The 16,782-nt window shown below is 41.3% G+C and overlaps 1 protein-coding gene across 3 annotated transcripts in view; it reads right to left on the reverse strand.

Moving 5' to 3' along the window:
• LOC117523091 (signal-induced proliferation-associated 1-like protein 2) overlaps window positions 1-16,782 on the reverse strand; it is a 258,904-nt gene that overhangs the window by 41,778 nt on the left and 200,344 nt on the right. For all 3 annotated transcript variants that reach the window (XM_034184507.1, XM_034184509.1, XM_034184508.1), the window contains exons 11-13: window positions 3,299-3,445; window positions 296-399; window positions 13-101 (exon numbers count right to left, since the gene is read on the reverse strand). In XM_034184507.1, coding sequence (XP_034040398.1) covers window positions 13-101; window positions 296-399; window positions 3,299-3,445 — 340 coding nt within the window. The remainder of the gene's footprint in view (window positions 1-12; window positions 102-295; window positions 400-3,298; window positions 3,446-16,782) is intronic.

Consider the following 16,782-nt stretch of genomic DNA (forward strand, 5'->3'; position numbering starts at 1 on the left):
ACAGATATTTACCCTGGAGAGCTTGTTGGGCGAATCTTTGCCTCCTTCTCTCTGCTTCAGAGGGTTCAGGATCTTGGTGGAGGGAATGTGCCATTTAGCCTCTGGGTTTCAGGAAGCATTAAATGAATGGAAAAAATTACCATGGAAAAAAAACAAAACAAAAACATAATGTAAATCTCAGGGCAAACATGTAAAAGCACTGGGTCATGCGTGATTTAGAACATTAGATTTAGATGCTTCAAACATTATGAAAAGCTTAATCATGACTGGTTGAACAAAGAAATGACAAACTCACCAGCAGACCTGGTCCTCTCCAGGGTGGAGTCTCGGTCCCTGTGGATGTCTCCATCACCTCCCAGGATGTCTCCTGTACACTCATGGAGGATTGGGGAGGGACACCTGTTGAAAAATTAAAGCAGTTACCACTGATATACACCACCTATCTCAAGATCAGTGAAGGTTGAAGCACTCGAGTGTTAAATGATTAAGGAAATTTCCGTAAAATGTAGGCAAGAAGCTTTTTTTCAAACTGGACATTCCAGGAATAAGCTGCTTTTGGGAATAGGAAACGAGCAACAGATTTTTTTTAAATCGCAAAATGTTGGAGCGTTAATGGGGGCTACAGGAAAGATGAAGCAACACTACATTACCTAATGATCTTTAACACTAAACGACAGGTTTAGCTGCAGACAACTTGGACAGTCAACATGTGTGTTGTTCTGTATTGTGGCAGCTCTGACAGAACACAGTGAGCTAATAGGCGCTCAAGACACCTCTAAGGGGTTTGATGGAAAGGCAGCAGTGTGTAGCTGAGCCTCTTGTCATGGTCTGTAACCATTTACAGACAGACGTGGGTCTCTGATGGATTCTTGCTCATAGACTGTGTAAGACTTAGTCTGACAGATGTTATGTCTCTCTCAAGTTTGCCTGTGAGCTTGACTCAAGAGTATGTTTGAAAATAATACAATTATATAGAAAATAGACATATTGTGGAATAGCTGTGTCCATGTTCTCTCTGTTATTTATGATATATACAGTTCATGAGAACAAAAATGAAAACTATAAACTTTCAATAACAGAATTTCCTACTTGTGGTGGCTGCTGTAATTGGTGTTGACCAAGTTGCTGTCTTTTATGCTCCCAAAATTACATTATGTCATTGTTATTATTATTAAATTCTTCTTTCAAATGGATTTCTCCAAAACTGCACTGTAGTTTATTAAAGCGGCACATCAGTGGCTATAAAAGATACAAGAGGAGAAAGGATACGACATAATTCTTTCTTATGACACTTAAGTGCTCATCCTTTCAAAGCCTTCTGAAAGGGGTGTGATGAAAAGAAATAACAATATGGTATTTGTTGGGGAGGATTCATAAGCCTGTATAGTTTCACAAACAATGCACCTATTTATGTATGAAGTACAATTTGTGTGCTTTGGAATGACACCACAGAAACCACAGCTCTGAGAAATAATAATTCAGTAACAGGACAAACTTGAAGACGAAGGTCATAATTACCCATTTTGTTTCATTCTACAACTTCATGCAGGGCATCCTTAGTACAACCCCAATTCCAATGAAGATGGGATGTTATGTGAAATGTAAATAAAAACAGAATACAATAATTTGCAAATCCTCTTCAACTTATATTCAATTGAATACACCACAAAGACAAGATATTTAATGTTCAAACAGACTTTTTTGTTTTTGTGCAAATATTTGCTCATTTTGAAATGGATGCCTGCAACACAATTCAAAAAAGCTGGGACAGGGGCAACAAACGACTGGGAAAGTTGATGAATGCTCAAAGAACACCTGTTTGGAACATTCCACAGGTGAACAGGTTAATTGGAAATAGGTGAGTGTCATGATTGGGTATAAAAGGAGCATCCCCAAAAGTCTCAGCCATTCACAAGCAAAGATGGGGCGAGAATCACCACTTTGTGAACAACTGTATGGAAAAATAGTCCAACAGTTAAGAACAATGTTTCTCAATGAATTTAGGAATTCCATCATCTACAGTCCATAATATAATGAGAAGATTCAAAGAATCTGGAGAATTTTCTACACGCAAGCAGCAAGGCCGAAAACCAACACTGAATGCCCGTGACCTTCGATCCCTCAGGCGGCACTGCATTAAAACCGACATCATTGTGTAAAGGATCTTACCATATGGGCTCAGGAACACTTCAGAAAACAATCGTCAGTTTGTCGCTACATCTACAAGTGCAAGTTAAAACTCTGCCATGCAAAGTGAAAGCCACACAACAACAACCAGAAACGGCGCCGCCTTCTCTGGGCCCGAGCACATTTGAAATGGACAGACGCAAAGTGGAAAAGTGTGCTGTGGTCTGATGAATTCACATTTCAAATTGTTTTTGGAAATCATGGATGTCATGTCCTCCGGACAAAAGAGGAAAAAGACCATCCAGATTGTTACCAGTGCAAACTTCAAAAAGCCAGCATCTGTGATTGTATGGGGGTGTGTTAGTGCTCATGGCATGGGTAACTTACACATCTGTGATGGCACCATCAATGCTGAAAGGTACATCCAGGTTTTTGAGCAACACATGCTGCCATCCAAGCAACGTCTTTTTCAGGGACGTCCCTGCTTATTTCAGCAAGACAATACTAAGCCACATTCTGCACATGTTACAACAGCAAGTCTTCATAGTAAAAGAGTGCAGGTACTAGACTGGCCTGCCTGCAGTCCAAACCTGTCATCCATTGAAAATGTGTGGTGCATTATGAATCCCAAAATATGACAATGGAGATCCCGGACTGTTGAACAACTGAAGTCAGCAATTAGTGTCCTCAGTTCCCAAACGCTTATTGAGTGTTGTTAGAAGGAAAAGTGATGTAACACAGTGGTAAACATACTACTGTCTCAGCTTTTTTGAAACTTGTTGCAGGCATCTATTTCAAAATGAGCAAATATTTGCACAAAAACAATAAAGTTTATCAGTCTGAACATTAAATATATTCTCTTTGTGGTGCATTCAATTGAATATAGGTTGAAGAGGATTTGCAAATCATTGTATTCTGTTTTTATTTACATTTTATACAACGTCCCAACTTCATTAGAATTGGGCTTGTAGCTGTGGTCTAAGTCCCTGATAGGTAATAATGTAATTCTCGCAAAAAGACAAACTCATCAACGATCTGGTCATATTCTATAGAAAAATTACAGTCATTTTTAGAATAATTCAAATATTTAGCCATACAGTAGGTGGCACTGATTCTTCTCAGGACGTCTTGTGGACCGTTGTAAACAAGCAACATTTCTGTGATGCCATACCCATCATATCCAGGCTGCTGGGACCAGGAGCTGCTACCACAAGGTCCTGGATCACTGGAGGATGACTGGTTACTCGGGGAGCTACGGTAGTGGTGGTCTCCCTTGTTGCAGGAGCTGACCTGAGGATTCTCCATATCCTGCATTGTCCTGTAAAGTCAGTGTGGCAACAAATATGGTATGAACTACAACATCAAACAGTGAATGTGAAATATTAAAAGTTTTTACACAGTGTTGCCACAGCTTATCAAATAGGTCATACTGTACGGTTTTTATTTTAAACCTTTTAGAGTTGAATAACGCTGTTACGCATTTTTTTGAGTATGTGTTTGCAGAAACGAACCAACCACAAGAAAAATGCACACCTGAAACAGCTCACTTTAGACCGCTGTGACATATGTCACTAAACTCCATATAGAGGCTGTGCACGTGATGTCACAGGTCATGTGCAGGGGGTGCCGTGCACAGCCGAAGGTCAAATTTAGCTGGTCACAATACACTTGGCTGTATAAATAAGCCATCACAACATCACATCATCTTTCTTGTCTTTTTCACCATTTTCTTCTGCTAAAACACCATGCCAGAGACTTGTACAGTTCACGGTCACAACAGATGTTGACAGAAGGAGAATGTGAGCTTCTACAGGATTCCAGTGGACATAGAGTCTCACATCCCCATAGCAGCGTACACAAAATTCAATAAAGTTAATGACGAACAATATCACTAAGAAGGGTAGGGTGAGAAATAGTAAAATAAAATAAAAAAACACGTCATGAAAATGTCACTCATGTCGTTATGGAAGTCGCGAAGGGACCACGAAAAAAGGTGAGACTCGGGCTGAGTTTTGCTCCACAATTTTACAGCAGCGTAAACAAAATTCAAGTTAATGACAAACATCACTAAATGCTATTATTAATATGCAAGTCTGCAATCCTTAATTAACGTATTAAGTCCTGAGTGTACTTACATGTATGGTGCAACAGTGTTGCTCCAGGTGCAGTCAACAAAGAAAACAACACACCCTGTGGTGTGTACTAGTGTCCAAAATGGCAATTTTGTCCTTGTACCGCTGTAATTCAGCATCAGAAAGATGCCTGGTATGTTTTCTTACTCCACTATCAAGTTCAGACATGATGAGTTTATTTGTCCCACACTTTGCAGTACGTACGTTGTTTGTTGTGTAAATAATCCTGGAAGCACTGTGTATGACTGGCAACATGAGGATGGGTAGACCCCCTGCAGTCATGTGACTGCAGGTGGTCTATTGGGACACACCAATCTGTGCAGCAACAAAGAGACACCCCTTGTCCAAAGTTACAGGAGGTGTGGCCAGGAACATTGCCTCTGCGTTTCTTTTCAGTTCCATTACAAGCAACAAGTACAGAAATGCATCATTTCTTAAAGACATCCGTCATTTTCCAGAATTTCTTCATCTCATTGCCTATATCCACGAACATAGATTAAGTTGCTTTAATTAAGGCGAATATTAAGATTAAGGTGAATATTATGATCCCTTTATTGGTTTTTGTTGCTGGATGTTATTTCAAGGAATAGCCCCTAATTTATAGGTGCCTTTACTCAACTCTACGTAATTGCGAGAGCTGTCAGGAAGGAAGAAGGTGTCTTGAACAATGGAACAAAAGAGGTTAGTTATGGTCATAAGTCTAAACAGTAATCTAAAAGTTGAAGTGCAGTGCCTGTATAAAAATCAGATTTTATGACAAGATGAACCTTCTGAATTTGTCTGTGAAAGACCAGACTGATCTTCAGTTCACAAACCAGGTTACACCTGACCTGTTAATAAAGTGAGTTATTAAATTTGTCTTGAATCATTATCTTAGCTCAAATTGTTCAAGCTGAATTTCACAGCAGTGCAATAAACATGCCCTGGTTCTAATAATTAAGGCACAAGATTTCTTTGCTTTCTTGTGTCTGGTCAGAGGGAAGTTTTAGGCTGCAGTCTGCAGTGAAAAATAAACACAGGTTTTAGATTATGAATGATGCCCAGAGGCCTTCCTTTTAACGAACACAGCAAAGCAGCTTCAATGTCCAAAGGGAAATAAAAATGCAATAATATATGCAAGATGGTTTTCACATTAGCTCTCTGCTCAGGTCTAATGTGATTTCATGTGCTTTCATCTCTGACTACGTTTACATGCAGCCAATAACCCTTTCATAACCGGAATATTAGCAATAACCCGGTTGCGCACGGCCATGTAAACACCTGCAAAAACCCGAATATGTTCATATTCTGGTTTTTAAAAACCCGAATAAGACCCCTGGGTTACTCCTTTTCTAACCCGAATATCAGGTCATATAAACGCGCATCGGGATATCCCCATAGACAGGAACATTATTTTGTATTCTGCACATGTCCTATCCACAAGGAATCTTGGTCTTTTGAGTACGGCAACTACTTGTATGCGGCGCGCGCAACCCACTGGACACTACAGAAGCAGAGGTAAACAGCACATTGTGTTCTGCGTCCTTATCAGGCGGGCCGGTCGCAGCACCGGTCGGCATCACCGCGATTGCTCTCACTGCCTCCGATGCGCTTACTGAGTCTGTGGGCTCGGTAAACGCCACAGCAGGCCACTCACACCGCCCCCCCCCAACCCTAACCCTAACCCTCTCTGCTGTACGGAGCTGCGCCAACTCTGGCAACAGGTCCAGAGACTACACTCACTGTTTTGATGCGGAACGCTCCGGCAGCCCGCAAGGACAGATTTCTTGTGGAAAAATCCACAGCGCCGCAGGGTCTCGGTATGCCGCAGCCGCAGAGCTCCGTGGCCATGACTTGGGTTCTTTACGGGTCCCGCATCCGTACCCCCGGAGGCAGTGAGCGAAGGGAGAGCATGCGCATTGTGTTCTGCATGTGTCTGTTTATAATCTTCTCACCCAGAAGAAAAAAGAGAGTGTTTACACCGGAGAGAAAAGTGAGAAAATGTTAATGCCTGTTTGAGAAAAGTGTATAAAGTGTGTAGTGAGGGGTTTTACAGCCTTAAAAACATCTATAATAATTGTAAAAACTAACCTTGACTACTTCGTGGATTTCGCCTATTGCGGGTTATTTTTAGAACGTAACTTCCGCGATAAAGGAGGGACCACTGTACTTCATTAGTATCATGAAAGACATGAATATAATGTCTTTTATTGATGGTAGAAAGTACCGAGATAGCGACATTTACAAGAAGGTGGTCGAAAAGTTGCGCGAAGCAGGATTTGCACAAACGCCAGACCAAATCAAGCACCGGTGGAAGACGTGCGTCACTGTTTAGATGGGGATATTCTAAATGATACCAATGACCATGTATACAGGAGTAACTCTGCCTGCTTAAGCATGTAAACAGGTTATTCCTAATGATTCAGAAACCCGAATATTGACCTTAACTAGAATATTAACGGCATGTAAACGTAGCCTCTGCCTTTATATATATATATATATATATATATATATATATATATATATATTTCTGATAACAGTATATACTGATTTTGGGACTGAGCCTTTTACCAGGAACTGATAGAACCACCTGATAAAACACATGTACAACCCCTGGCAAAAATTATGGAATCACCGGCCTCGGAGGATGTTCATTCAGTTATTTAATTTTGTAGAAAAAAGCAGATCACAGACATGACACAAAACTAAAGTCATTTCAAATGGCAACTTTCTGGCTTTAAGAAACACTCTAGGAAATCAGGAAAAATAATTGTTGCAGTCAGTAACGGTTACTTTTTTAGACCAAGCAGAGGGAAAAAAATATGGACTCACTCAATTCTGAGGAATAAATTATGGAATCACCCTGTAAATTTTCATCCCCAAAACTAACACCTGCATCAAATCAGATCTGCTCGTTAGTCTGCATCTAAAAAGGAGTGATCACACCTTGGAGAGCTGTTGTACCAAGTGGACTGACATGAATCATGGCTCCAACACGAGAGATGTCAATTGAAACAAAGGAGAGGATTATCAAACTCTTAAAAGAGGGTAAATCATCACGCAATGTTGCAAAAGATGTTGGTTGTTCACAGTCAGCTGTGTCTAAACTCTGGACCAAATACAAACAACATGGGAAGGTTGTTAAAGGCAAACATACTGGTAGACCAAGGAAGACATCAAAACGTCAAGACAGAAAACTTAAAGCAATATGTCTCAAAAATCGAAAATGCACAACAAAACAAATGAGGAACGAATGGGAGGAAACTGGAGTCAACGTCTGTGACCGAACTGTAAGAAACCGCCTAAAGGAAATGGGATTTACATACAGAAAAGCTAAATGAAAGCCATCATTAACACCTAAACAGAAAAAAACAAGGTTACAATGGGCTAAGGAAAAGCAACTGAGGACTGTAGATGACTGGATGAAAGTCATATTCAGTGATGAATCTCGAATCTGCATTGGGCAAGGCGATGATGATGGAACTTTTGTTTGGTGCCGTTCCAATGAGATTTATAAAGATGAGTGCCTGAAGAGAACATGTAAATTTCCACAGTCATTGATGATATGGGGCTGCATGTCAGATAAAGGCACTGGGCAGATGGCTGTCATTACATCATCAATAAATGCACAAGTTTACGTTGATATTTTGGACACTTTTCTTATCCCATCAATTGAAAGGATGTTTGGGGATGATGAAATCATTTTTCAAGATCATATTGCATCTTGCCATAGAGCAAAAACTGTGAAAACATTCCTTGCAAAAAGACACATAGGGTGAATGTCATGGCCTGCAAATAGTCCGGATCTTAATCCAATTGAAAATCTTTGGTGGAAGTTAAAGAAAATGGTCCATGACAAGGCTCCAACCTGCAAAGCTGATCTGGCAACAGCAATCAGAGAAAGTTGGAGCCAGATTGATGAAGAGTACTGTTTGTCACTCATTAAGTCCATGCCTCAGAGACTGCAAGCTGTTATAAAAGCCAGAGGTGGTGCAACAAAATACTAGTGATGTGTTGGAGCGTTCTTTTGTTTTTCATGATTCCATAATTTTTTCCTCAGAATTGAGTGATTCCATATTTTTTTTCCCTCTGCTTGGTCTAAAAAAGTAACCGTTACTGACTGTCACATTTTTTTTTTCTTATAGTGTTTCTTAAAGCCAGAAAGTTGCCATTTGAAATGACTTTAGTTTTGTGTCGTGTCTGTGATCTGCTTTTTTCTACAAAATTAAACAACTGAATGAACATCCTCTGAGGCCGGTGATTCCATAATTTTTGCCAGGGGTTGAACTCCTTTTCAAATCCACAAAAACAACATGTGAGAAGCTTTAAGCAACAGTCAGAAAGGAGCAAGCAAAGATATACAACTTATCATTACAATTTAAGCATATGCAGTGAGAACTAAACAAAGAAAAATCACAACAAGAACACCCCCTGTAGCAAAGGAAATTGTCACTGTTACACCTTGTCTACTTTATCATCAAATTTCTTTTGTCTAGCCCTCCATGGGAAACTCACCCACACATTAGTAATTCAATCCTGGTGCACATCACTGAATGCTTTGGCCAGAATCACTATATTTCCTGGCCGACTGAAAATTTAGTCTCTCCTCAGCTGGATCCAGCCACTGAAGGTGAAACAGCAGCAGCTGCATTTTGTTCACTTTTTCTTGCTCCCTTCTTCAGAGAGCTCTGTGGGATACCAAACCTGAAGTTCTGAGGGTTATTGATCATAATTTTTCTTCCTGTGAAGTAATAATTCTTGAGGCTACTGTGATTTGTAGCTGGTTGAAAAGCAGGTGGTGTATTTTACAGCACCAAATCTGGAGTCAGCTATATGTGGATGGGATGCTGCTGCTTTATCCAAGTTATCATATGTTTCTGATGTAGCAGATGTTCAGTTCTTCCTCTCAACAGCCATACACATCCACCAGGAAAAGGATAAATTAGAGAGATAAAAATAAAAACTAACAGGGGAAAAAAAAACAAAAACATTTTTTGTGATTGATTTGTCAGTACATATTGCCCTCACTGCTTTTTCTTCAAGTCTTCATTCTATGACTCGCCCACTCTCTTCTCAACCCCGCCTGTACTCCCAGTTTCTCTGGGGTGCTACATATTGTGGACCGGAGAAGAGCACTCTTTGTTTCTGCAGTAATTGGATGAGATGAACTGAGCCGTGTCAGTGTCCCCATCACCACCTCCTCAGCGGGGAAGAGGGAGGGAGCAGAGAGCTGGAGCGATATGGAGAGCGAAAGAAAGGCACGAGGACAATGAAGTACTCCTACTGCCAGGGACTCTGATTAGGGAGGGAAGGCAGCCATTATCCCAGTATAGTCAGAAATAGGCGACACTGGGAGGTGTTGATGTGGTGCAATGGAAAGGTTATCGTGATGGAGGGGTTTCATTAGAACGAACAAATCACTGCTTTACATGGCTCAATGGAGATGTCCAAAGGAGACACCATCTAGGATGGGAAGAAAGTCTGAGTGTGTCCGTATGATCCAGATATAGATAAAAGCAAATCTGGGAATTCATTGAATGCTTAAATGTGTCTTTTATATACATGCAAATAATTGATCAAAGACCTGCTGCTGCTTTTTTGTCACTGTGAAATGGTGAGTTCAAACATTTTAGCTGGAGGAATTGCTTCTTTTGAGCCTCACGATGTTTGATCAGAATCTTTGCATTATTAAGCATACTGAAAAATAAATAAGTAAATAGTAAGTCCCTTCGGCTGCTCCCTTGTTTGCACTCGGGGTCGACACAGCAAATCCAAGGTAGATCATGTTGAATTGGCACAGGTTTTACGCTGGATGCCCTTCCTGACGCAACTCCACATTACATGGAGAAATGTGGCAGGGGTGGGATTTGAACCTGGAGCCTTCTGCATTGAAACCAAGCGCATTAACCACTTGGCCACCACCCCCCTAAAAATAAATAAATAAATAAAAATCTGACTTTTAAAAATGGCTGAAGCAAGATCTTGGGTTGTTCATTTCCTGCATTTATAGTAAGAATTAAAATGCTTCAACCCCCATAGCCTGCAACATATTCTGCTGAAGGGAATCAATTTTGTGGTGACATATCAAATGTTGGCTTAGGAAACCAAGTCTGTTAATATCAAGCCGAGTTGGTAAAAGTAAAAAAATAATTTTCTCAGTGATAGGAAACAAATTTTTGGCATGCACTTTTCCTCCACTGTGAGCATAGACATTCCCATAATCATACACTGTATTTTTTTTAAATCAGTGTTTCTGACCACGACCACATGGTGTAAGTGACAAATATTTCAAGATTATTTATTTATTGCCATCACTGGCTCTTCATAACAATCTGCAAGTCTTCATAATTGATTTCCGAGCACATAATTCAGAATATCGTCACAAATAACTGCAGAAGAACCAAAGTTGTATAATCACAATATTTAATAAAATGTTCAGTTAATGAACAAAACAACCAAACAGGCAAAAAAAACCAACAAAAAAACAAAAAACCTTTAAAAAATGGACCCAATTATTGACACCTGTTTGAATATATTAGCTTCTCAAAGAAAATACAGAATGAATAAAACTCCCCTGTGCTTAACTGTCTGTATTGATGTACCTGAATTAACCAATGAATGATGAACTTCCTGCGTTAAAAGAACTGATCGATTTCAGTATGTTCTTTATCGTGGAAAAGACAAGACAGCTGCCTGAGAGCATCAGAAATGGTGCTAAAGGCTACAAGGGAATCACCAAATATGTTGAAATGCCTGTTTCAACATTTGGTAATGTCAAAAAATCTCACACCGATGCTTCTGGGACATGGTGCTAAGAAGAAACTATCAATCAATCAATCAATTTTTTTTTATATAGCGCCAAATCACAACAAACAGTTGCCCCAAGGCGCTTTATATTGTAAGGCAAGGCCATACAATAATTATGTAAAACCCCAACGGTCAAAACAACCCCCTGTGAGCAAGCACTTGGCTACAGTGGGAAGGAAAAACTCCCTTTTAACAGGAAGAAACCTCCAGCAGAACCAGGCTCAGGGAGGGGCAGTCTTCTGCTGGGACTGGTTGGGGCTGAGGGAGAGAACCGGGAAAAAGACATGCTGTGGAGGGGAGCAGAGATCGATCACTAATGATTAAATGCAGAGTGGTGCATACAGAGCAAAAAGAGAAAGAAACAGTGCATCATGGGAACCCCCCAGCAGTCTACGTCTATAGCAGCATAACTAAGGGATGGTTCAGGGTCACCTGATCCAGCCCTAACTATAAGCTTTAGCAAAAAGGAAAGTTTTAAGCCTAATCTTAAAAGTAGAGAGGGTGTCTGTCTCCCGATCTGAATTGGGAGCTGGTTCCACAGGAGAGGAGCCTGAAAGCTGAAGGCTCTGCCTCCCATTCTACTCTTACAAACCCTAGGAACTACAAGTAAGCCTGCAGTCTGAGAGCGAAGCGCTCTATTGGGGTGATATGGTACTACGAGGTCCCTAAGATAAGATGGGACCTGATTATTCAAAACCTTATAAGTAAGAAGAAGAATTTTAAATTCTATTCTAGAATTAACAGGAAGCCAATGAAGAGAGGCCAATATGGGTGAGATATGCTCTCTCCTTCTAGTCCCCGTCAGTACTCTAGCTGCAGCATTTTGAATTAACTGAAGGCTTTTTAGGGAACTTTTAGGACAACCTGATAATAATGAATTACAATAGTCCAGCCTAGAGGAAATAAATGCATGAATTAGTTTTTCAGCATCACTCTGAGACAAGACCTTTCTGATTTTAGAGATATTGCGTAAATGCAAAAAAGCAGTCCTACATATTTGTTTAATATGCGCTTTGAATGACATATCCTGATCAAAAATGACTCCAAGATTTCTCACAGTATTACTAGAGGTCAGGGTAATGCCATCCAGAGTAAGGATCTGGTTAGACACCATGTTTCTAAGATTTGTGGGGCCAAGTACAATAAGTTCAGTTTTATCTGAGTTTAAAAGCAGGAAATTAGAGGTCATCCATGTCTTTATGTCTGTAAGACAATCCTGCAGTTTAGCTAATTGGTGTGTGTCCTCTGGCTTCATGGATAGATAAAGCTGGGTATCATCTGCGTAACAATGAAAATTTAAGCAATACCGTCTAATAATACTGCCTAAGGGAAGCATGTATAAAGTGAATAAAATTGGTCCTAGCACAGAACCTTGTGGAACTCCATAATTAACTTTAGTCTGTGAAGAAGATTCCCCATTTACATGAACAAATTGTAATCTATTAGACAAATATGATTCAAACCACCGCAGCGCAGTGCTTTTAATACCTATGGCATGCTCTAATCTCTGTAATAAAATTTTATGGTTAACAGTATCAAAAGCAGCACTGAGGTCTAACAGAACAAGCACAGAGATGAGTCCACTGTCCGAGGCCATAAGAAGATCATTTGTAACCTTCACTAATGCTGTTTCTGTACTATGATGAATTCTAAAACCTGACTGAAACTCTTCAAATAGACCATTCCTCTGCAGATGATCAGTTAGCTGTTTTACAACTACCCTTTCAAGAATTTTTGAGAGAAAAGGAAGGTTGGAGATTGGCCTATAATTAGTTAAGATAGCTGGGTCAAGTGATGGCTTTTTAAGTAATGGTTTAATTACTGCCACCTTAAAAGCCTGTGGTACATAACCAACTAACAAAGATAGATTGATCATATTTAAGATCGAAGCATTAAATAATGGTAGGGCTTCCTTGAGCAGCCTGGTAGAAATGGGGTCTAATAAACATGTTGATGGTTTGGATGAAGTAACTAATGAAAATAACTCAGACAGAACAATCGGAGAGAAAGAGTCTAACCAAATACCGGCATCACTGAAAGCAGCCAAAGATAACGATACGTCTTTGGGATGGTTATGAGTAATTTTTTCTCTAATAGTTAAAATTTTGTTAGCAAAGAAAGTCATGAAGTCATTACTAGTTAAAGTTAATGGAATACTCAGCTCAATAGAGCTCTGAGTCTTTGTCAGCCTGGCTACAGTGCTGAAAAGAAACCTGGGGTTGTTCTTATTTTCTTCAATTAGTGATGAGTAGAAAGATGTCCTAGCTTTACGGAGGGCTTTTTTATAGAGCAACAGACTCTTTTTCCAGGCTAAGTGAAGATCTTCTAAATTAGTGAGACGCCATTTCCTCTCCAACTTACGGGTTATCTGCTTTAAGCTACGAGTTTGTGAGTTATACCACGGAGTCAGACACTTCTGATTTAAAGCTCTCTTTTTCAGAGGAGCTACAGCATCCAAAGTTGTCTTCAATGAGGATGTAAAACTATTGACGAGATACTCTATCTCCCTTACAGAGTTTAGGTAGCTACTCTGCACTGTGTTGGTATATGGCATTAGAGAACATAAAGAAGGAATCATAACTGAGAGAAGTTTGTGAAGGCTGATGTAGAATCTAGAAAACAGACCATGGAAGACATCTAAAGAACACCAGGCTGACCTGGACCAGTCTGTGGTGGTGGTTTTAAGTCTGTATCATATGGTGCACATAAAACTACACTCAACAAAAATATAAATGCAACACTTTTGGTTTTGCTCCCATTTTGTATGAGATGAACTCAAAGATCTAAAACTTTTTCCACATACACAATATCACCATTTCCCTCAAATATTGTTCACAAACCAGTATAAATCTGTGATAGTGAGCACTTCTCCTTTGCTGAGATAATCCATCCCACCTCACAGGTGTGCCATATCAAGATGCTGATTAGACACCATGATTAGTGCACAGGTGTGCCTGAGACTGTCCACAATAAAAGGCCACTCTGAAAGGTGCAGTTTTGTTTTATTGGGGTGGGGGGGTGGGGGGGGGGATACTAGTCAGTATCTGGTGTGACCACCATTTGCCTCATGCAGTGCAACACATCTCCTTCGCATAGAGTTGATCAGGTTGTCAATTGTGGCCTGTGGAATGTTGGTCCACTCCTCTTCAATGGCTGTGCAAAGTTGCTGGATATTGGCAAGAACTGGTACATGCTGTCGTATACGTCGGTCCAGAGCATCCCAAACATGCTCAATGCGTGACATGTCCGGTGAGTATGCCAGCCATGCAAGAACTGGGACATTTTCAGCTTCCAAGAATTGTGTACAGATCCTTGCAACATGGGGCCGTGAATTATCCTGCTGCAACATGAGGTGATCTTGGATGTATGGCACAACAATGGGCCTCAGGATCTCGTCACGGTATCTCTGTGCATTCAAAATGCCATCAATAAAATGCACCTGTGTTCTTTGTCCATAACAGACGCCTGCCCATACCATAACCCCACCGCCACCATGGGCCACTCAATCCACAACATTGACTTCAGAAAACCGCTCACCCACATGACGCCACACACGCTGTCTGCCATCTGCCCTGAACAGTGTGAACTGGGATTCATCCGTGAAGAGAACACCTCTCCAACATGCCAAACGCCAGCGAATGTGAGCATCTGCCCACTCAAGTCGGTTACGACGACGAACTGGAGTCAGGTCGAGACCCCGATGAGGACAACGAGCATGCAGATGAGCTTCCCTGAGACGGTTTCTGACAGTTTGTGCAGAAATTCTTTGGTTATGCAAACCGATTGTTTCAGCAGCTGTCTGAGTGGCTGGTCTCAGACGATCTTGGAGGTGAACATGCTGGATGTGGAGGTCCTGGGCTGGTGTGGTTACACGTGGTCTGCGGTTGTGAGGCTGGTTGGATGTACTGCCAAATTCTCTGAAACGCCTTTGGAGACGGCTTATGGTAGAGAAATGAACATTCAATACATGAGCAACAGCTCTGGTTGACATTCCTGCTGTCAGCATGCCAATTGCACGCTCCCTCAAATCTTGCGACATCTGTGGCATTGTGCTGTGTGATAAAACTACACCTTTCAGAGTGGCCTTTTATTGTGGGCAGTCTAAGGCACACCTGTGCACTAATCATGGTGTCTAATCAGCATCTTGATATGGCACACCTGTGAGGTGGGATGGATTATCTCAGCAAAGGAGAAGTGCTCACTATCACAGATTTAGACTGGTTTGTGAACAATATTTGAGGGAAATGGTGATATTGTGTATGTGGAAAAAGTTTTAGATCTTTGAGTTCATCTCATACAAAATGGGAGCAAAACCAAAAATGTTGCGTTTATATTTTTGTTGAGTGCTCAACAAAAATATAAACGCCATGATTAGTGCACAGGTGTGCCTTAGACTGTCCACAATAAAAGGCCACTCTGAAAGGTGCAGTTTTATCACACAGCGCAATGCCACAGATGTCGCAAGATTTGAGGGAACGTGCAATTGGCATGCTGACAGCAGGAATGTCAACCAGAGCTGTTGCTCGTGTATTGAATGTTCATTTCTCTACCATAAGCCATCTCCAAAGGCGTTTCAGATCATTTGGCAGTACATCCAACCAGCCTCACAACCGCAGACCACGTGTAACCACACCAGCCCAGGACCTCCACATCCAGCATGTTCACCTCCAAGATCATCTGAGACCAGCTACTCAGACAGCTGCTGAAACAGTCGGTTTGCATAACCAAAGAATTTCTGCACAAACTGTCAGAAACCGTCTCAGGGAAGCTCATCTGCATGCTCGTCGTCCTCATCGGGGTCTCGACCTGACTCCAGTTCGTTGTCGTAACCGACTTGAGTGGGCAAATGCTCACATTCGCTGGCGTTTGGCACGTTGGAGAGGTGTTCTCTTCACGGATGAATCCCGGTTCACACTGTCCAGGGCAGATGGCAGACAGCGTGGGTGGCGTCGTGTGGGTGAGCGGTTTTCTGATGTCAATGTTGTGGATTGAGTGGCCCATGGTGGCGGTGGGGTTATGGTATGGGCAGGCGTCTGTTATGGATGAAGAACACAGGTGCATTTTATTGATGGCATTTTGAATGCACAGAGATACCATGACGAGATCCTGAGGCCCATTGTTGTGCCATCCAAGAACATCACCTCATGTTGCAGCAGGATAATGCACGGCCCCATGTTGCAAGGATCTGTACACAATTCTTGGAAGCTGAAAATGTCCCAGTTCTTGCATGGCCGGCATACTCGCCGGATATGTCACCCATTGAGCATGTTTGGGATGCTCTGGACCGGCGTATACGACAGCGTGTACCAGTTCCTGCCAATATCCAGCAACTTCGCACAGCCATTGAAGAGGAGTGGACCAACATTCCACAGGCAACAACTGACAACCTGATCAACTCTATGCGAAGGAGATGTGTTGCACTGCATGAGGCAAATGGTGGTCACACCAGATACTGACTGGTATCCCCCCCCAATAAAACAAAACTGCACCTTTCAGAGTGGCCTTTTATTGTGGACAGTCTAAGGCACACCTGTGCACTAATCATGGTGTCTAATCAGCATCTTGGTATGGCACACCTGTGAGGTGGGATGGATTATCTCAGCAAAGGAGAAGTGCTCACTATCACAGATTTAGACTGGTTTGTGAACAATATTTGAGGGAAATGGTGATATTGTGTATGTGGAAAAAGTTTTAGATCTTTGAGTCCATCTCATACAAAATTGGAGCAAAACCAAAA

The sequence above is a fragment of the Thalassophryne amazonica genome, chromosome 13, assembly GCF_902500255.1.
Source record: "Thalassophryne amazonica chromosome 13, fThaAma1.1, whole genome shotgun sequence".
NCBI lineage: Eukaryota > Metazoa > Chordata > Actinopteri > Batrachoidiformes > Batrachoididae > Thalassophryne > Thalassophryne amazonica.